The sequence below is a fragment of the Drosophila mauritiana genome, chromosome 2L (assembly GCF_004382145.1).
Source record: "Drosophila mauritiana strain mau12 chromosome 2L, ASM438214v1, whole genome shotgun sequence".
In the NCBI taxonomy this organism is placed as follows: Eukaryota; Metazoa; Arthropoda; class Insecta; order Diptera; family Drosophilidae; genus Drosophila; species Drosophila mauritiana.
In genome coordinates this window covers 3,587,490-3,608,465 of record NC_046667.1, presented here as the reverse complement: position 1 = coordinate 3,608,465, position 20,976 = coordinate 3,587,490, and the positions used below count along the sequence as shown (strand labels likewise).

Here is a 20,976-nt window from a genome sequence, read left to right as displayed (position 1 = left end):
GTACACATAATAAATTTTATTATAAAATTTATTTCCGCCACGCCGTTGTGCGGGCCACAAAAATAAAAAAAAAAAACAGGAAGGAAAGAGCAACGAAAAATGTGTCAAAATGCGAATGCTGTTGGAAAGTGCTCGGTGCGGTGCACACCCTCATCAAAACATTTGGCATTCATTCCATTATCGAAATCCCAGACTAAGCTGTCCAGTCGAAATGTTTTTCGGTTTTTTCCACAATTTTCACCGCAATTTCGTTTAAGATATCCGGACGCTGCAAACTCGGACCACAAAAGTTGGTAACAAACTGGCAGGTTCTTTCCTTTTGGTTGGTGAGGGGGAGGGTGGTTTCGACCCTATTAACTTGTAATTTTGTTAGGCTGACAAGTACACGTGTTTGCGGCAAGTGTCCCATTGCCGTACATTATATTTACAAATATCAAATTGCCAGCATTTTTTTATACGGCAAATTGAATTGAAAGTATCTGGTTACGCCTGGGAAAAAAAGCTCAGGCTAATTGTGCCGGAAATAGAAAAATGGAGAGGATGCCGTAACGCCACCAAAGTGTTTTAATAGCCACCAAAGTGTGCGTGGGTTTCGCGACAAACGTGTCTAGTTAGTGTGGCATCCTCATTAAGTTTCTGCTTCTGTTTCAGGTTCCATTTCCATTTCCATGTGCATAATTTGCTTTCGGCCTCAGAAACGACGTGCTCGAGTGGCCGGAGATTCGCCATTCCACCCACCCAAGATCTCCGGAGATCTCTGCTTCCACTTCCCCCAAAGTAGATCCGCTAATTGTCATTTTAATCTGACAAATGCAGCTGCAAGCCCATGCAAATTGGCCTCGCACTTACCTCTTTCGTGAAAACTCATGTGCAGGCGAACAATCTTTTTCTGACTTAATTTCGCATCTGAATGCAAACGCCTTTGCTCGAGTGTCGTGAAAGTGATTCTAATTTTGGCTACAATTGCCCGAAATTAATCATGAATAATGTAAAAAGGTTAGAATCGTTTCGTGCAACGGAAAAGCTTGGATTATGGTGGAAATAATTACACTAAAGTGTCACTGCTGACACTGATTTGATCTCCAAAGATCACAGTTTTCATAAAAACGTATTTTCAGTTCATTTAAAGGGCTCCAAGCCAAGGAAAACTCTTCACCAACTCCAAGATGGAAAAATCAATTTGATTGGGCTGGCGAAGGCTTTCCAACTGGCGAAGGATAGCGATTTGCTTTCCACTTTTCTTCACTTTATTTTCGCATTTTATGTTTTTATATTTTCCCTGTTAACGCTTAAGAACTTTGCATATTTTGCCGCTTCGCCTCGTTCTGGCTTTCTGGGTATAGGAAATATTTTTTTAAGACACTTATTGCATTAGGCTGGCTACATGCCACCCCGAAAACCCAAACCCGTTGGTAATCCCAGAATCTGTGGGCCTGTTCAGCATGCATATGCATTATTAATCGGTCCGAGGAAGGGGAAGTTCCAGATGGGAGGAGAGATTTAGAAGAGCAAGGGCTTTGATCAGGCGGCATGACCGTTCTAGGGTAGTCCTACACTTATATACTTATGAAATTTGATATGAATTCGCCAACTTCTTGAATTTCGCATCTAATATTCTCCACTTTTCTCGTAACTCTTCATATTTTTGCATAATTTGGCCGAAAGAGGTCAGCAAATCGGGGAAAAAGAGTTATACTTTTGCTTACCTGAACCCGTGCCTCGGTCAGGTTGATTTTCATGGCCAGATCCTCGCGAGTAAACACATCCGGATAGTGGGTCTGGGCAAAGGCCGTCTCCAGCTCCTCCAGCTGGCCGAAATTAAAAATTAAAGAACCTTTTCTTTGCGCTTTATGTTTTCCCCGACTTACCTGTTGCAGTGTGAAGGTGGTGCGATTTCGACGCTGCTTCCGCCGGACAAAAGTCTCATCGTGTATGGCAGGATGATACGAGTAGCTGGTATCTGGGGAATAGTAGATTGCAGAAAGCAAGAGGTATTAGCCACGTTAGGTGTTGCATTAGCCTCCTAATTCAACTAGTTGCACCGAGGTGTAGGAGCATGAGTGCCACTAAGCTGGGATTTGTCTTCTCCAGCGTCGCCGAGCACTAAGCAGTTTAGCAGGATTTTAAAAGGATGTTTGAAAGAATCATAAACGAAATTTGTAGATAAAATGAAGAATTTTAAAAGGCGTAGAAAAAAACACAAGGTTTGTATTTTGGGAATCCAAAAGACATAACAAATTATATAGTATATTATTCAAATTTAATCTAAATATTTATTTAGTTGTTTCGCTATATTTTCAATTGTATTCCTCTTGGTTTTTCAAACCCTGAAATTCATAGAATTCCATTATTATTCTCAATATCTTCAGTGATGCCGAAGTTTTCTCTAAATTTTAAATGACCCAACTATAACTGCCTTGGAATTCATTCATGCCAAAAGTTTTTCTCCGCTGCCGTGCCCTTGCTGGAAAACCCATTCCCTTCCCCCGTCCGAATTTTCCTTGTCCACTTGGCTTTTGCTGAAAGCCAGCTGTTGCCAAAAATTGCAGGCTAATTGAATTTTCTAGCAGCAGCGCCATTTTGTATGCTACGAAATATTTTATAACTGCCTTTTGAGCCAGAAAGAGAGAGAGACACAGAGGAAAAGGAAAGGCGTTGACAGCCCCACTTGACCTCCGCCCCAAAATGCCCGGTTTTCCAACCCCCCGGAAAATGGAAAACCAAAGTCGAAAGTCGAAAGGCGGAAACTTTGTCGGACCTTTTTCGCAACGGACTTTCTGTTCGTTCGTGTTGTAAAATTAATTTTCAATTTGATTTTAAATAAATAATTAGCTGGCAAATTGCAAAATTTAATTTTAATTTTCTTCTTGCCAAAGCCGAGTAAGCTGTCCGTCTCTTTCTCTCCGGCCCCTTCCGTCTCTTTCTGTGTCTCTCTGCCTGTGTGTTAACTTTTTTGGGGGCTCTAATCCGATTAGCTGAAATGTTGTTACTTTGGCATTCATTTTCGCCAGGCCGAAGGTCATCCCACAACCACCCCCTCAGCCTTATTCTCAGTTCCCTAGAGACTCTCTGTAATGCGCACTAATGCTGTTTGCCATGTTGTCCTCTATCTCTATTTCCCGGCAAGTGTCGCTATGCCTGCCATCGATTAATATTTAATTATGAAAATAATTACAAAATGTTTCGGCTTCTTTTGCCATCAGGCTCTCAGGTAAGCCCCAGGATACGCTCTATATATCCTGCTAATGAAGCACGTATTTGGGGCCTAAATCAAGCAATCAAAGAGGTACGCAAAAGCCATAGATTGCTACGCAGCCTAATCGAATAGTCGATGAGTCGAGCTCCGGGCACTCAGCATAATTTTCCGAGGAGGCTGGGAAAAGTTAGGTGCCCATTAGAGCTGGCATCGTGAAGTGGGTGCTAAGCCTTGCCTCTATCTAAAATTGATGTATTTATAAGAAACCAGGCACTTACTACCTAAACTTCAGGAACTAATTAGTTATTTTTAATGATCTTAAGTTTGTCGCTTTTATTTTACCCCCATGTCCATCTGTATAATCACGATCACGACCATACCCATTCCGCCCATCACCAGTTCATTCGGCTGCACTGCAATTTTCTTGCTAATCAAATTCCTTGCAGCCAATAATTGCCTAAAATGCAAATGGAAATGCCCCAGGATGGCCGGAAAATGCTTCGGGCCGAAAAAGAAGACCAGAGCATGTTCCACTGACGTTCAAGCGGCTGGCAATTAGCACAATTAGGTTTCGAGTGCAAATCCCAGAGCGCAGAGCCAAAGCTGCCCAAAAACCGGGCAATAAGAATTTCATGCTGAAAGCTTTGGCCAAAACCCGAGCCAATGGAGGATTTCCACCACCCCATTTAGCCCGTATTTCCCATTTCCCAGCTCGAACATCAAACGTCATGCAGCAGCACCGGCAGCAACAACAAGTCAACTAACCGCACTTGTCAGGAAGACAGGATTAACAAATCCTTGTTGCCAAATTGATTCAAAAAGTACGCAAAGGGGCGCAGACAAGCCAGTCAGTCAGCCAGCCAACCATCTATATCTGCACATCCCTCTCTGCCACACAAGCAACCCGTCTCATTGTGCACTGAGAGAAAAGTTGGAGTGTTCGTACGGCACTTGAAAATGTTTCTGTACCTATAAGGTATGAAAATAGTTTCATCGAGAGTTACAAAGTATCTGAAACATTGGCTTTTTCGCTTTCATATACTACAAATCGATTTATTACAACTTGGTATAGATTTCTTTCAGTGCACTGAAGCTGCTCTGCGTCTGCTCGTTAGCTGCGCCGGTAATGGGAGATAATTCAATTTTTAAACATTTGGCATAACAAGCGAAACCATCATTAAGGGATTTTCGGTCTGGGAGCAGTCAAGTCAAGAGTCCTTGCAATCAGCTCGACCCCGCCCACACGGCTAGTCACCCAGCTCCGCCCACCACACGAATCGTATCCGTAAGATACATGTCTGCAACTTTGTCTGCCGACTCGGTTGCTGTATCTACACGGGGCCAAAATCAATTCTCATTCGATTTCAGTTTCGCTTACTTAATCTGAGAGCCAGGAATTAGCATTCATTATAGTTTTCCTTGGCTGGCCTAGTTTCCAGCAGCTGCCAGGACTCAAGGATCCCCCCTGCATAAGGTCGAATTCCCTTGGAAAGTGTCACCGTTTCGATTTCACTGCTTGAAAGTCCGGGCACGCGTTGGCAAAAATTTTAAATTAGTTTAGCAATTGAGAAGCATTCTCGATGTCAGCTCTCCTTGGGGTGGCTTCTTCTCGAGGGGAATGGAGTGGAGTGGAGTGTCACGTCAAGGAATCACGAATTGGAATCTCGAAAAACAGCGAGCAAATTGAATTAGCTATGCAAATGTGCTGTGGAATTTTTATTTTGATTTGTGAGCCATATTTACTGGTTGCGTCATCGGCGGAAGGGGAGAAAGCACACATAAGTGGATTCGCAACGGGAATTTGAACTGAGCTAAGTGATTTTGAATTGAACTTTGTCGGAATGCCTTCATATAAGATATATAATATTTTAATATTCCTGAATCTCTATTGTAAGGCACACTTGATAAGGAATGGAGGAACAGGACTCCAATTATCCGCTTGGCAAATTGAATTAGGCTGTCGCAAATCAAAAGCGACAGTCCCTTCGAGGACCTTGGATGATCCTTGAGGGAGCCTAAATGGAACATAAGTTATCGCCTCGCCGTCCGTCCATCCGTCCGTCATATTGAATCAGTCAGCAGCAAATAGAATTTGCACCTGATTAGGATTACGGGCCAGGGCAAACGTGCCAAGATGTTACGTAATGCGTTCGTAAGTCGCCATCTAATCCCATTAGATGGCGCACATACCAGCGAATGGCGGCGACCGCCCACAAAATGCACTGCAATTTGCGGTGGGGCTTAGTTGGTTGGGGGACACCCACTTTTATATATAGATGTTGCGGTTGTTAGACGGCGGTTCCTTTTATGGCTAGTGGGTGAGAAAAAATCAATAAACTATTCCGTCGGCGGCGGATGGCGCTTTGATTTATGATTTTCGATAAATGCCTCAGCACTCAGCCTCAATCTGTCGAAATCTGTCGCCGCATTCCGATTGCGAGTGTCGAAGGAAAATTTGCATGCCAAAGCATTAACGCTTTGCCATTCGATAATTGCATGAAATGAAATCTGAAACCCAAAATTCCCCACACCACCCCATCCATCCCTTCCCCTAGCGCCCTTTTTGGCTACCCAATTCCAATTCCAATTCGAATGGATCGCTTCACTTTTCGACACGTTCACGTTTGCTTGACTTTGCCTTTGGTTTGGCCACTCCTTTGCTCCGAAAATCCCCTCCTGCACTGCATGCGAATATCGATTGAGTTGCCCATGCTTTTTTTTATTCAATTATAGTTATATGGCAGTGGAGGTGCTCGCTCTGCCTCTGGTCCTCCGGTTCTGGATTCCGGTTCCTCGATTCTGGAGTGCCAGCCAAAGTTTGTTGGTCGGTGGGGCATGGAACTGGGCCAGGGATTGGGGCTGGGACTGGGAGTAGGGAATCGTTCTGGGTGACGAGCGGTGGGCAGTAGGAAATCGAATTGCGCCGCTGTGGGTTTTCTTTGCACCCAATTCATCGAAATAGCGTTTAATGGAATTTTTCTGCAGCCCTGTCAGTGCAATAGAGATTTTCCGACTTTTTGGCATTTTTAGAAAAAGAATTTGTTCACTAGATATTTTGACAAGAAACCAGATATTATATCCATTATATACCAGTATCTCAACATTTTCTCACTTCCATTTCGCATACCACTTACCCTTCGACCGAGTGGCAAACTTTTCGAGGCAAACAGCAAACTACCGACATGTGCGACCATGAAATCTGATATGCCACATGGGGAATGGGAACAAGGAGCACTACCCTGCGTGCAACGTGCTGCTAATAGAATAATTCGTTAATGTAACTACTCGATCCGGAGATACAATAATCCATTGACAACAGACAAGGAAGAACAGAGGCGGCGGCGATTATCTCTGGCTTTTTATCTAAATTTAATTCGATGCGAACGAGAAGATTGCACTTTTGGCAGTTGGAAATCCATCTGTTCCAGCAGATGATGTTGCGATACGTAAATTACTTAATAGACTTAGGGTGGGTTGAAGTGCGTTAAAGTGCGAATATAAAAAGTAACACATCACAACTCATAACTATGAATCAAATTAATATAGTTTTTAAATGAATCGAAATAAAATTGAAATCATTTTCAACAAGTTATCTCTGTTATTTATAATCTATCATAGGAGGTATCCTTATATATTATCTTATATACTCACATGGATGGGTGGCGGCGAAGGGGTAGTCGAGGGTGGGCAGGCGCGGCGGATGGGGGCCGCAGGGATGGAGGGCTGGGGGGCACTGGTAGCAAAACATTCCTCTGCCCGCGGCTGCAGGACCGAGCTGAAATCGAAATTGGAATCAATATCGAAATAGTAGTGTAGAATCAAAGGGATGGGTTACTCATCAACGATCGAAATTGAGAAAAAGAATCTTTAAATTGCATGTAATTTTGATAAATTCACTTGGCAATCACGCCATGACAACACGATCATCATGTTTGTGATAATGACGATGATGATGAACGAGAAACTTGTAATTTAAGTGCACAATTGAATTGGAGGCAGAGACATGCGGGTATTGGCATTCCTCCTGTTGGCTTTTTGTGGGGCGACTTTGCGTCGCCTTTAATGTTGTCATATGCACCTCAAACTCAATTCGATTCAATTAAAGGCAATTACGGACTTCTGACAAATCATCCACAATCGATTTCATCTGCTTTTGCATCTCATATGGCTCTCGATTCTGGCTGCATTGTGTGTCGTCTGCATACAATTAAATTGTCCTCAAACGAATCAATTGATTTAAATTAATTGCATTTGCCGCAAAAGACTCGCCATATAACTATGGCCGCAACTGTAACTGCTCTTGATGAACTCGCTTCAGTTATGAGTCGATGTTTTGCGTTCGCCTGGCGCCGCCTTTCCCAATGCAGAATGCTGCTTAATTAGTCGAGGAATTTCTCCCTACACTCATATTCAGGGATAGTTGAGCTGTATCTTTCAGATACACAAATGGGTAGGAAACGAAGTCACAGTGTCAAGCTAGAGATTGCCAGATAGCCAAGATCAGCGAAAGGCGCTGAGAAAGTGCACTCCTCAGTGAAATTAATATCGGTGGGAAAATTGTGTGGCACATATTCGTAATGTTTTCATCAGTCTAACCATCTTGAAATTAAATTTCAAATTGATAGTTTCTTTTTGAAGGGAAATGTTACACATTCCTTCATACATAAATTATAGCCCATTTGCCATACACACTTTATGCAACATTTCTTTATGCACACATGTTGCCAGGTCAATTTCCTGTGTTGTTGCAACGATGTAGCTTTCCTCCTTTTTTGGCTATCACATTTCCCGCTGCATTTCAATTGCAATTAAAATTAATTGTAACTTCTATATGACACATTATCCACACACAAGGCCCATCAGCCCAAACCGCCGAATCAGTTGCACCATCCGGATTGCAGGTGGGTCCTTCGCCTTGCTGTGTGCAGACATTTTAATTTATTTGAGTAAATTTGTTAAAAAAATTGTATGAATTTTATTTATGGCGCTCGCCACACGACTGTTGGCACAAGCACCCACAGCACCACCCCCTGCACCATGTAGTACCACCCACCACCCACCGCCCAGTGCACCACAAGTGTTAGCATATCATGTTACAGACTATTTCCGCCAAATTTACACACGCAAAATAATTTAACGTGCTCAGGGGCAGCGCGTGTCCTGCCTACGCTTGTATCCTGATTGCACTGAGAAAAACTGGCGAGCTTAAGCCAGAAAGTGATGAAAAATAACTAGTTGCTTACCTTAAATTTATTAATTACATATGAAATTCGCTTATTAAAGAAATAGAAGCTCTTAAGAGCACGCCAATCACTATTCTAGTTACTTTTAAAGTGTATTACTCTATATTCACAAGTAGAAGATGTAGGTCATAATTTTTCTAAGTGTCCTTATACAGCCTCCTGTTTCCTGGTCGCAGATGTGTCCGCGTTCCCAAAAGTCAAGCCCCGACAAGTGGCGCCAATAAATTTCCATTTAGTGCGGGAACGAGTGGGGCACGCCCCCCGAACCTGCCGCCCCTTGTGCGACGCCCTCCTTTTCGGCCACGCCCCCCGTTCGCTCGCCGAGGGAAGGCATTCCATTAGAATTGTGAGAATTTGTAATTTTGCATAATTGTTATATTTGGAGTCCGTCGGCCGCAAAACTCATTTGCCAAATGGAAAATTGCCATTTCGTGTCTAATGTTGCACATGCGGCCTGCCAGTTGGCAACTGGATGCCTGGATGGTTTGGGCCAGGTCCACAGGAACTGGTTGCAAAGTTTTAGTGGCATCGCCAACAGAGGGATTTGCACGGTGTTGGGGCTTTTGGGGCTGGCAGGCCGTTACTGGTGTTGTTAGTGAATTAATTTCCAGTGAATAATTTATGCTGAATTATTTTAGACGTATTAAATAGGCACAGCAGAGGAGCTTTTGCGGTGCCCACTAGTGGAGCAGAGTAGAGTGGAGTACCCGGATAATACTCCCATGTGCATGTGCGGACGGAAAGCCCTTACTTGTGTTGGACCTTGGGGCGTTACATTTAAATCAAATCAAAATGCTATTTCTGAAATTGATTTTTGAAATTTTAATGTCCGGATCGTGGCCCGGAGATTATGAAAGCAAACCCACTGCAATGTGGAATGCTGATATGGGCCTAATTAGTTGGCACAACTACTCGTGCGAGACACAAATTGGACAGGGCTTTTACTTTTGCATAATTCGCACTTGCAGGGACATTTTGGCATGAGAATAACTCAGTCACTTGGTTTCCTAAACTAAAATACCAATAACAGAAATATTATAAACTCATTCTGGAACTTTATGAAGTAAATATGCAAAAACGCGTAGAAAACTAATAAAAGGCATGACGTTCTTAGCACTTAAGATTTATGCGCAAATCTTCAGTCGCTTTGTGACAGCAGAGAAACCAGGTTCAACTTACAAATAAGAACTTACAATGCAATCTTTTGCCATATTATTTACCATATTTTCATTTCTTGCCTTTGTTCAAGGGCAAAAAGATCGTGAGTAGTTAGTAAACCACCATTGACCATTATTAACTGCTGCTAAATTTCTTTCAAACAGCAATGTGCAGGAATAAACCTTTTGCAGTTGGAAAATGTAAGCAAATTATTACAGGATACACGTTTACACCGGAAAAAAACGGATGTTCGAGATACTCTGCCGAAGGCTGTCGAGTTACTGGTAACTTTTTTAACACACGACAGCAATGCGTGGAAAAATGCTGGGACGAATATCAAGACCTCGTCGAGTTTCAGAAAAACCTATTAAATTTACTTGCCGAAATTCCTGAAGAATAAATTTAAATGAAATTAAGTTTATATAAATTTTTGGGATACCTTTTTTTGATGGTTTTGATATTACTATAAAAATATGGTTTATTTGTCAATATATAAGTTCATTCATATTTTATATAAAGTAATAATAATAATATCAAAAGTTATGTTTTAGTTTATTAAATTTCATTAATTCTACAACTTGTACAATACTTCTTAGCGAAAGGGTGTATTTTTTTCATTAATATTTATCCCATCTTAGTTTAATTTCAAAATTTAATTGGCTATTTTAGCACCTTAAATGTAGTCAAGCAATTAATGTGCAAATACGTTTATTTTATGACGAACCGTAATAGAAGGTGAACTGAACTTATTAAGATTTTAGCAATAAGTACAGAAGACTAAGCCCGTTTTAGACCAGTTATACTGTACACTTTAGTCATTTTGAACCAACGCAAGCAGATAGTGTACAAATCGTGAAAATGAAGTTCGTGATATTGCTATCCTTGATGTGCATCGGAATTGGTTATGCCCAAAAACAGTCGGAAGGTGAATATTACTTTACCTTTTCGCTTATTTATTTACTTTATATATTTTCTTCCATTTAGTCAAATGCTTCATGGACGCCATTCCTATGGGGGAATGTGGTAGTCGGATTATAGGGTATACCTATTCGAGTGTGAGAACCCGTTGCGTAAACTATGAGACCATAGGTTGCGAGGTCATCGGAAATTTCTTCACCGACAGGAAAGTGTGTGAGGCCAAATGCAAGCCCCCTATCAGTTTTAGAAACAATCCATTCAGTTATTACGTTGAAAGAGCCTATGAACAGGCCCGCGATACTTTAAGTAGCATCTTGACTCTACCTAGGTAAAATAGTTATGTGGATGAAATAAAGAATAGCGATTTCATTGCGCTGATATTAAATCGTAAAATAATTGCTTTGTATTTTATTAATATGCAAATTACATTTTCATATTTTTAATGCCAAATCTAATGAGGTCTATATCCCCACAATGCATTGAGTTACAGTTTTCAGTCATTTGTGAGCAACTGAAAGTAACACTACATAGCTTCGAAATGAAATTACTTTATATGGTTCTCTTAATAGGTACCTTGAGTGCCATTTGTCTTGGCCAAAAGGAACGTAAGTGCCATTTGAACTAAGAAATATTCAGTTTGACTTATCGAAACTCGTACTTTTTAGCCATCTGCAGATCTGATCCGAGTGTTGTAGGAAATTGTGGGCATAAAATTAAAGGGTATACCTATGAAGGCCGGAAAAATAGTTGCAAGAAGTTCCGGGCGAAGGCATGTAAGGTAACTGGAAACTTTTTCCGTTGCAGGGATGCGTGCAATGCGAAGTGCAAGGACAACGGGAAGCCTGCTCAAAGCGGAGTCTTCGAATTCTTCAATCGAACTGTGTCGCAGTTTCTGCAGATGATCTTAAGCCTAATGAGTTGGGCCGGATTTTGAACCAATAAACTATGAATCTTACAAGCTAAACTATACTTTACATTTTATAGTATTTGATATATTCCTATGAATAAATAAGTTTCTATATTTGCTAATACATATTAAACCAAATCTTAAAGCAGCTCTTTGACTTTCGCTAATTTATGGTAATATAAACATAGTTCAATTTGAGGCAAAGTCAGGTTTAAGTGGCTTAACGTGGGTGGACATTTTTTAGTCGTTTGAAAGCTGAGCAATGGAGACGAAGTTCGTGGTCATAACTTTTCTAATAAGCTACGTACTATCCCAATCGAATGGTAAGTATTGTACTAACTTAAGATCTCCAATGTGATTGCCAAACTTTTTTCAGCCGATTGTGTCAATAAACCAATTGTGGATGGTAATTGCGACCAGATAATCAAAGGATTTACTTTTGCAAACGAAGAGAGCCAATGCAAAATGTTTAGAACAAAGGGTTGCACAGTGGGCGGAAATTACTTCCGTTCCAGAGAAGAGTGCGAGCTCAAATGCAAAGGATATATAAATTGACCACTGTCTGGTTTCGAAAGCTTCGGAATCGGAAATTGGGAAGAAAGTGTAATCGATGACTACTGGGTGAATGGTTCGCAAGAAAGCGAAGTCGAAAGCATCTCGAATAGAGGATCGAAAAAACCAACTCTTAGGCAGAATATCTAGAAGAAGCTTGAACTGATTATATCGATGAATACTTGATAGTTTATTAAAATGGTGGTAGCCTTTTGAAATACACCTCGACCAATTTGAATCTTCGGCTCCAAAGTAAACTACCTAATAAATTTAAAATTTACCTATATAATATTGTATCCTTTCATTGCCAGTAGTTGTCTTTAATTTTTCACTGACCTTTTCCTACTCCACTTGAAGTGTCTACTTTTGGGCTGACCCTGCTAATTGTCATCACCTGCGAATCCCCCCACCTGGAGAGTGGAGTTGTCGCAGGTGTTGCTGTTGCTGCTGCAATTGCAATTGGTGTGGCAACTGTCGCTGGCAGCCGGCAACTGGCGACGCCAAGCCAAATGCAATTATCCAATTGCACGAAATGCACTTGGCAATGTTTGTGGCCTAGACAATGCAACACAACTCGCTGTGTCCAAGTGTGAATCTGTGTGAGGGTGCTGGCGAGTGTGTGCGTGGGTATCTGTGTGTGGACGTTGGAGCAGCACACGCGAAATTCAATTAAGTGCGCACTAAACAGCGCAACGATTTCGATTGGACTGCGCTCCCTAAAACGCCAAGCGAAAACGAGGTGCACATGGAAAAATCCTTTCGTTTTGAAATATTTTAAAATTTAATATAAGCCCTATGGAAAATATATCGTTTCTAGCGTGGGTCCTTCAAGCCGGATACATTGATCACCATGTGTGCACTCTATAAAATGTTTAACGAAATTTAGGTGGAGCAATAGCTTTAGTTAGTTTTCCACAGTGCAGCAGAACGGATGGGAAATGCTAAACGGAGGGATGGGGCTGGCGGAAGGGCCTGCAGATTGGTGGAAATCTGTGTGGTAAGCCTTTGTTGTCCAGTCGGTCCTCGGACATGGGGTTTAGTAATGGAAGCTTGCGCTAGTTTCTGCCACGAGCCGTCGCCAAAAACGGGGAAATTCAATCAGAGCGGGAGGATTACGATTTGGAGGGGGACTTTGGGTGGAGGGACACACAGCACAGCAGCGGATGTGGATGCAGTGTTCGCCAAATTGCATTAGGTGGCGAAGGGATGCAGGAGGGGCCAGCTTGAAAGGTCTAAAATCGTTCGGAAAAGGGCCATTGAACCACTCTGTTTAATGACTCTTAAACTCTTTTTCAGTAAGGATTAAATTTTATTGTTTATAGAGGTGCTAAATGACTTTTCCTATGTTTGTAGAAAATATAGTCTTGCAAGTTGTAAATGAATTGTATTTTAAATGCAATCACAGCTGATTTCGCATTTATTTCCATAGGCCTCTCCACAAGTGCACAAAATAAAATACGAAATTAACTCAAAATTAATTAAAACGCATCAGAATATAATGCAATTTGCTGCAGCGGCAGAAGCGACAAATGCTGAGGGCATTATGCAACAGCTGCAGCTATAAAAAGTAATATAAATATAAATTAATAATGTCACGAATGACAACAACAACGGCGTGGAGACAAAACGAGCAATTGCATTAATTGAGCAAACAACAAAGTGGGAAATGCAATGCGTCTGGACAACGGAAAACCCAACAACATTGGATGCACATGAATATGGATGAGTCTGGACGCCAATGCCAATGCACTTTCCATGCAACAAATGCACTTCGCTGCGCCAGCGAAAAAAAAAAGCCCGAGGAGCCGGAATTATCAACTGTCGCTTGATTAATTTGAATTAACCAAATTAAAAATGGAAACACAAGTCAATCAGCGAGTGCAACACCCAGAAGCGATGACTTTATGGGCGACCAAAAGGGGTCATCAGAGGGGCAGAGAATGGTCAAGTATGACATATATGGTCTGCATTTTGATAATGGTATAAGATAACTTTAATGTTTATTTTCTGTGAGAATTTCGTCCATGTGTCATTCAAATATGTCTGAAAATGTCACTTTCAGAAGGTCAGAAGACAGACATATTTTTGGAATTTTTTCCTGCACTTTTGCAGCCTCTTGAAGGTCAGAAGCAAAACGACCACCGACCTGCTTTCATTCAGGGCCAGTTGCACTAATGGACTTATCGGCCACTCGAATCTCGGTGCGCCAAATCGCGACGCAGAAACACACAGATTCGCAAGAGTGCAGTGCGGCTGGAAAGCGGGATAATTCGCAACCAGACTGCTGCAGTGCCTCCGCTTGTGGGTATCACATCCATGGGCATATCCACGTGCGCATCCCTGCTCCAAAGCCCCGTCCCGCTGGCATTAGAGCCACTTAAACGCATTTGCGAAATTGCCTACCGCCCACCCACACACTCGTTTAGCTCTAGTTTTCCTAGTTTTTTGTTGCTGTTGCCCCAAACCGAGAGCGCGATAATTTCCCACTGAGGTGAGATGATATGGTAATGGGAGGAGCAGCAGGAGGTGGAGATGGAGGTGGGTGGCGGTAAACTGGCCGGCCAGCGATGAGGTTATCACTTTTGCCACCGAAGTAAAGTGCATCCGTTTTTAGAAATGTCCGCCTGTCCGTCCGGCGTAATCAAACTAAACTGGCGCAGTCTGCCACTGATGATCCAACTTGGAGTGGGCTGTGATATGATGGATACAGTAGAGCTTCCAGGTGCGGAAAGCATTTTTCCATTATATATTCATATCACAGTAGCTGAGAGTTGTGATCTATCTACTCAATAATACTACTAATAATAAAATATATAAATGAAATATATAGAATTGGTTACACTTCCATGATACTAGAATCTCCACTGTCTAGCCAAACCATTTGCATATGCCCCCATCTAAGTATCCCTCTTGATTGCAGTTTTGGTTGAGCGTTTTCCTTTTTTCCATATTTTCTGCTGCTTTTGTTTTTGTCTCGCGGCGCATTAAGCGAATTTGCGAGGTTCGAATTTGATTGTGTCAATTGGCTCGCGCCTAGAATCAGGGAATCAGAGCCTCTGAGTAAATCGGACCGAAATGATGCCGTGCATTTGGCCGGAGAGCCACCCACCCACCAGCGAATCAGCGCCCGAATGATGCACTGCAAAAAATGAGCGTAAATTGAATTAGCCAGCCGTGTTGCACCCCCGCCAGTTTTTCGTGTCCAAGTGCCGGCAGCTTATCCAAACTCGAAAGCCAAACAGAGCCGATTCCGAAAGCTAACCCTTTCAATTATATATACGTTATATATGTGCATGGTATATCGTCATCTTCGGGGCGCCCGCATGGGGCGGAAAATCCGTTGATCACCCCTACTGACTTGGTCTTCTTGTTTTATAAATATTTTGATTGAATTTTCTGTTTAATTAAAGCAAATTGTTTTGTGCATTTCAGTGGGGCAGGGGATGGGAGGTGTTGGTACCATATATTTATTAGGCTTTGTGGGGGGTCGTTAAGTGATTGAGAAACACAAGGGAAGAATTAAAGTGGGCTATGAAATTTGTTATGAGTACGATGACGAAATCAAATATTTATTCATTATTATTCAAATTATTCATTATGTTATATATTAATGGATTGTAATTAGGTAAATAGTTAGATGGTTAAACATCTTTTTGAAACTAGTGGTATGTCTCATTTGCATATGGAAGGCCTCGGCGAGAATGTGTGGACCCCGATCTATCCATCAATTTGGAGCATTCACCAATTCGATGCTCAATTCAATCAAGCAATCAATAAACATGGCCGAACTAACCTCCTTCGACTAACGTTCTCTGCGGTAATTCCATTTGCTAATTTAAATATGCCAAATTGTATTTTATTTGTATGCGGCCCTATCGCACCAGCCCCTTTTCAACCCCCTTTCAGTGCCCATTTCACTGCGCTTTCCCCCCTTTTTTGCACCGCCACCCATGCTTCCCTAATTGAGTTGAACGAATCGAACAAAACTTGGCGACGAATGGAAAAACCGTTCGTCAACTCCAATTGACTCCTATGTGGATCCATCCAGTCAGGCCCCCACCCCCCGAGAGCCTGAACCCCTGTGTGCCACCCACCGCCCTCTTTCGTGGGCGTGGCATCCAGTGGAGCGTTGAACGTTTGCATGGCTGCCAATTAATTTGCGGTTGATCAATTTAATTTGAAACTTCGTTTTCCCCACTTCTTTTTTTTTTTTGGTCCGCTCTTTGGCGAATTATTTGCCATTGATTTTGTACCCTTGCTCCGTCTCCGTTGCGCACATGGGGAATCGGAATCCACACGAGCTGTCTCCTCTTTTTTCCTCTCTTAATTACCATCAATTATTCAAACTGCATTTGCGGAGTGATCAACTTTTGGTCTGTCTTCAATTAAGCGGCGAGTTTTCAACCGAAATACCCCCTCCCTTGCCGTTTTGGGGGCAATCTCCTTTTGGATCCTTGCTGCCGAATCCTTTATGCATACGCCAATTTTGGTTTTAATTCTTTTTTCGCCTCCAATCCCCGCTTCTTTCTCATTTGCACTTCAAGTGCTTCACGAGTTTTGTGCGATTTCTCACAGGAAAGGCATCGGCACAAACACTTTTGCCAGACACTTCGGGTCTGGCTCACAAAACACACACTCCAGGACTCAGGACTCTGGAACTCCGAGATTCTTATCACACTGGCACTCATTAGGAAATTTCCTTAATGCAAATTAAAAGCGTGTAAATAAATTATGAGCACAGTGTGCTGCGATTTGAATGGGAAGTTGAGGATTATCTTTTGAATCAGTTGCTTGAGGATGTCAAACAATTAGATCATAACGTTCCAAAACATTTTCATTTCTAAAGGGACTTCCGACTTTGATATAAATGAAATGAATACATATGAGATGATATTACCTTATTACCGTCCGTGAAAATTTTGGCAGCAATACTTCAAGCGTGTGACAGAAGAAAATCGCTTGTTGCTGTTGGTTTTCGACGTTTTGGCGCTGAGCTCTGTTTGAGTTTAACTTTTTCGCAATTTTTACAGAACGAACTCACGTAAGACAAAGGTGCGCAAGTTTCCCCGAGATTGTCTAAATACTTGCCGGAAAGTTTTGCAAAAAGTTTTCAACGAGGATACGTGGGCGAATCACAAAGGATGCTGGGCAAAGTTAAGGATTCCTCTACAAATTACACGCTCAATCTCAGAGGTAATAGGCCGCAAAGAGTAGTTAGTTTTGGGTTAAGAACACACGCACGTAGAGTTGGCACTTGAAGGAGTTGGATGTTGTTTATAAGGAGTTTTGAGTTTTTCCAGCCTTGTTGGCAGCACCGTTTTGCCGACGGAAAAGTTTCCTTTTACAGATTACAAGGTGTCATTTAATCCAGTCCGGGTAATACGTATTTTTTCGGGGGATTTGGTATGATCTATATGGCATATATAGTGTGGATAGTGTTCAACCGACCGCGTGAAACGTCAGAATGCGAATGATCTAACGGTGCTTGTCGCAGTCGCAACGTCGACAGCGCAGTCGGCTGCAAATTAGATCTGCGTCGGCAGAAAGATGGCTGCGGGTGGGAAAGAGATGGAGGAGGAGGAATGGGGATGATGCCCCTAAGCGCCGCCTTTGCCATTTCCCGTTATTTTCGCTCGCGCATGCGCCGCGCAGCCAGCAAACCAAAGCACAGTTGTTTCGAGACATATACCCATCTCGCTCGCTCACCCAACCCCCACTCTCCCTCTCTCTTTTGCTCTTTCTCCGGCATGTAAGACAATTCTTCGGCATGGAGAGCTGCAAAAACAAAAACAGAAACGTTGAAGGGGCTCTCGTGTTCCTAATATCCCTATCTACTCTTATCCCTATCTACTTTATTTTATTACACTTTATTTAGGTGGCAAGGAGAGAGCGAGCGAAAGAGACGGGACTAGCCCCAGGGGGGGAGGGGGAAAGAGAGCGCAAACAACTGAGGCAGCCTTAAATTGGATTTTCATCGTTAAGTGTGGTGAATGTGTGTGGGGCACGGAGGGATGCGGGAAGAAATAGGGGCTACGGGAAGAAGAAGAAGGCGAAGCTTTTGTGCTTTGGGTGCTCTTCTGGGAAGAGGAAGAGGATACTACAGCAGTAACAATAAGAAAACGATTACTCACCGTTGGTATTTATTTGGCATATCATTTTTTACCCCTCCCCACCCCCCACGAACTTTTTCTTTTCTTTTTGCCCCACTTGACAACTCAATTTATTTAGATTAATTTCTCATCTTGGGCAAAAAAATAAATAACTAAGTGAATTTCAGTTAATTTATTATGGGGCATCATTGTTATGGCTACAACCTCTTCTGTTTCCTCCCCCAAAAAGAAAACACCCCGTATAATAGCAATTCCCAATCCCAGTGACGCCATCTTGGATCCCATTTATTATTGTTTGCCTGAATGGGCTCCTCTAGCTGTCCTTCGCCCCCGTCCACGCCCCCTCGACCTCAGGACCCATTGTATCCCCTCCCCCCTCTTGCCCCTTGGCTCTTTGGCCACAATTACGAAATGAATTTGTGGCCTCCCGCAGTCTCTATTCTTCCCCTTTTATGCACTGACGTAATTTCTTAACAAATCTTACCTGAAAAGTTCTTATTCCAGGACTAGGTAAAACACTATCCTAATATCAAACAAAATAAAATACTTTGCTTTACAATCTTTAAAATGGTATGAGTAGATGCTCTTCAAATTCTAAATACATGTAATATTTGCAACTGCTTTCTATTTTATTATCATAATCTAGTTGTGAAACCTCATTTGAAAATATTTTTTTGAAGTGTTCTGAATTTGGCATTTTGGACGTGCAGGATAACTATTCAGTTTCTTCTGGCTCTCCTACGCTTTCCCCTCGCCGGCCGCTCCTTTCTTTTGGGGGAAGCCTGTCAGGCCTGCAAATTGGCGCCCTGATTTATGACTTTGTCTATTGTTAGCTTACTTCCTGTGCCACCCACAGGCCCCTGGACTGCGTCCCCACTTCGTTCCCCCATCATTAGTTTGTATTTTAGTTTCATTTCCAATCCGAATTTCATTTCATTTTGCGCTTAAATTTTGTTTTGTCCTCTTTGATTGTGTTTATTTTCCACTCCCTCTCCGTTTTCGGCGCTTTTCTTGGTTGGTTCGTTTTAGTGGAATTACCTACTTCATAATAGATGAGTCTGCGATTCGTTTTGGACGCCAGAGAGAAGGCGTGGCACTCGGCTCCTAACGCCTCTTCCTTTGGCAGGTGAGGTTCCTGCGATTCGGAGGAGGAAAACAGATTTCTCCAGCCACCGAAACTACTCGTGTTGCATTTTCCACTTTGGGAGGATGATTTTATAACAGTTGGCTTGTCATAAAATTGTCTATATAGGCGATGTTATCAGTTATGCGATAAGCTTTTTAATTTAATAAACTGATTGATTTCTGCGACCTATTTGTTAAAATTTTACAAAAATTACTTAGAGAAGCGTTTATTAATAACTTAAGCAATTGGCCCGCCTTGGCTTTCTTCGTCTTCTAACATCTTTCTACAATTTGAACTAAAGTACTTATTTATTATCCCTTTTCCACCATTTTCTCGGTGCCCGGCAGTTCCTGGGTGAAATTTATGTAATTTATATGGGCACTTGACTGTCTAAATTGCCTGCAGAGCTGAGCCCCACCCGGCAGAAAACCGCCTCAATGGCAGGGCCATCTCCAGTCTGCCATCCATTTTCCCCTCCACTCCGCGTTCCCCCTCCACACCCTCTGCCCCTGTTGGAGCACGCTTTGCTGCCACTTTTTATATCATCTACTTAGCCCTAATGGCAAATAATTAATTTCCAGCTTCCGCGAAGCCAGTTCTAGCCTGCCACGCCCCCTGGCCACCGCCCACGTAGTAAATGGCCGCATGTAACTGCAGTTTCGCCCCCCAAAAACCCCCTCGCTGGCCCCTGGAACGACCGTTTTCAATTTACAAATTGCTTATTTTTCGAAAACCAAATTGCGAGTGCCTCGGACTTTTGCCAGGAGTGAAAACCCGTAACTGTAACCGGATCCGGATCCGGATCCTGATCCGGGACCAGGACGAGGCCAGAAGCAGCAGTTAATGCATTTTACGTGCGGCCAGTTGGGTGGCGAGAAATGGGGGTGGGAAGAGCTGGGTGGGGAAAATGCGCTGCGGCGAAGGCATCTCAATTACGTTTATAAATTTTCCAAGCCAAAATGGCGCAGCCTCCGAAAATGAATAGCCGCCCGAAAGGGACAGCGCGAAATGGGGGAGCGAGACGGCAGGCGGCAGAGGCGCTGATGGGGGTTTTGGGGCTATTAATAGCCCTTCATACTTCATTGAGATGCTGAAACATATAAACCAGAAATATTACAGAAAACTTAAAGTTGAGAAAACATGTTATAATAACATTATATATATGCTTATATATTTATTTTTAAAACCCCTGCTTAATTTTGCCTAAGACATTGATCTTATAAGCACCAATCTACCCAGAAACCTCATGAAAAATCAACGGAAGTCCCCTTTCCGCTTGTCGAAATTTTATTAACTTCTTTTGGACCAAATTGCATTGCGGTTTATTTGGAGGCCACTTCCCTTTCCCAAAAACCATCCCTTACCACTTTTGCTTCGGCATCCCGATCCCTTCATCACCTGACTCCTGAAAACGATACCCGTTTATTTATGATGCGACATTTCAACTCGCATTCGTAGGCTTGAAAAGAGCCTCGAAAATTTATTGGCACCATCAAAAATTGTTTCAGGCACGCAAAAAATTGTGCACCTCTAGTTATTTAATATTGAAAATATTTAAGACAACTCCAAAATGATTAAAATGATTATGATTATGTTAAGTTTAAAAAGAATATTAAATTATATATTTGCTTAAATACTAAACGCAAATCTGTCAGTGTATATTTATTATTGGGCGATGGGGTGAGTATATGGGGCTGGCCACGCCCACCGCCTAAGCAAATGGCCAAGACTCCGTCGTTGGCCTTTCGGTTTTATGGCCTACGCAT

At 42.4% G+C, this 20,976-nt stretch overlaps 5 protein-coding genes across 5 annotated transcripts in view; 4 read left to right on the top strand and 1 right to left on the bottom strand.

Annotated features, from left to right (window-relative positions):
* LOC117150987 (homeobox protein aristaless) overlaps positions 1-17,427 on the bottom strand; it is a 29,310-nt gene extending 11,883 nt beyond the window's left edge. Inside the window, exons 1-4 of the mRNA XM_033318189.1 lie at positions 16,872-17,427; positions 6,848-6,971; positions 1,869-1,960; positions 1,707-1,808 (exon numbers count right to left, since the gene is read on the bottom strand). Coding sequence (XP_033174080.1) covers positions 1,707-1,808; positions 1,869-1,960; positions 6,848-6,944 — 291 coding nt within the window. The 5' untranslated portion in view covers positions 6,945-6,971; positions 16,872-17,427. The remainder of the gene's footprint in view (positions 1-1,706; positions 1,809-1,868; positions 1,961-6,847; positions 6,972-16,871) is intronic.
* On the top strand, positions 9,591-10,036 carry LOC117151001 (kunitz-type serine protease inhibitor C6). The gene is made up of 2 exons (XM_033318207.1): positions 9,591-9,700; positions 9,762-10,036. Exons 1-2 carry the CDS (start codon positions 9,634-9,636, stop codon positions 9,995-9,997), a joined length of 303 nt encoding a protein of 100 aa, XP_033174098.1. The 5' UTR covers positions 9,591-9,633; the 3' UTR covers positions 9,998-10,036.
* LOC117150997 lies at positions 10,398-10,926 on the top strand. The gene is made up of 2 exons (XM_033318202.1): positions 10,398-10,522; positions 10,582-10,926. Exons 1-2 carry the CDS (start codon positions 10,456-10,458, stop codon positions 10,845-10,847), a joined length of 333 nt encoding a protein of 110 aa, XP_033174093.1. The 5' UTR covers positions 10,398-10,455; the 3' UTR covers positions 10,848-10,926.
* LOC117150993 (kunitz-type serine protease inhibitor homolog beta-bungarotoxin BF B2 chain) lies at positions 10,894-11,467 on the top strand. Its single transcript, XM_033318198.1, has 2 exons — positions 10,894-11,120; positions 11,181-11,467. Exons 1-2 carry the CDS (start codon positions 10,958-10,960, stop codon positions 11,447-11,449), a joined length of 432 nt encoding a protein of 143 aa, XP_033174089.1. The 5' UTR covers positions 10,894-10,957; the 3' UTR covers positions 11,450-11,467.
* On the top strand, positions 11,658-12,263 carry LOC117150995 (kunitz-type serine protease inhibitor homolog beta-bungarotoxin B3 chain). The gene is given in 2 exon segments (XM_033318200.1): positions 11,658-11,745; positions 11,799-12,263. Coding segments are annotated over 2 exon segments (387 nt in total). The 5' UTR covers positions 11,658-11,684; the 3' UTR covers positions 12,125-12,263.
* Positions 17,428-20,976: the final 3,549 nt, after the last annotated feature.

Excerpts from the sequence above, each read along its gene's own strand:
- LOC117151001 (XM_033318207.1), top strand. The coding sequence starts at position 9,634 with ATGCAATCTTTTGCCATATTATTTACCATATTTTCATTTCTTGCCTTT. Across the intron at positions 9,701-9,761 it reads TGTTCAAGGGCAAAAAGATC|CAATGTGCAGGAATAAACCT; the intron begins GTGAGTAGTTAG and ends TCTTTCAAACAG.
- LOC117150997 (XM_033318202.1), top strand. The coding sequence starts at position 10,456 with ATGAAGTTCGTGATATTGCTATCCTTGATGTGCATCGGAATTGGTTAT. Across the intron at positions 10,523-10,581 it reads TGCCCAAAAACAGTCGGAAG|TCAAATGCTTCATGGACGCC; the intron begins GTGAATATTACT and ends TCTTCCATTTAG.
- LOC117150993 (XM_033318198.1), top strand. The coding sequence starts at position 10,958 with ATGCCAAATCTAATGAGGTCTATATCCCCACAATGCATTGAGTTACAG. Across the intron at positions 11,121-11,180 it reads TTGTCTTGGCCAAAAGGAAC|CCATCTGCAGATCTGATCCG; the intron begins GTAAGTGCCATT and ends CGTACTTTTTAG.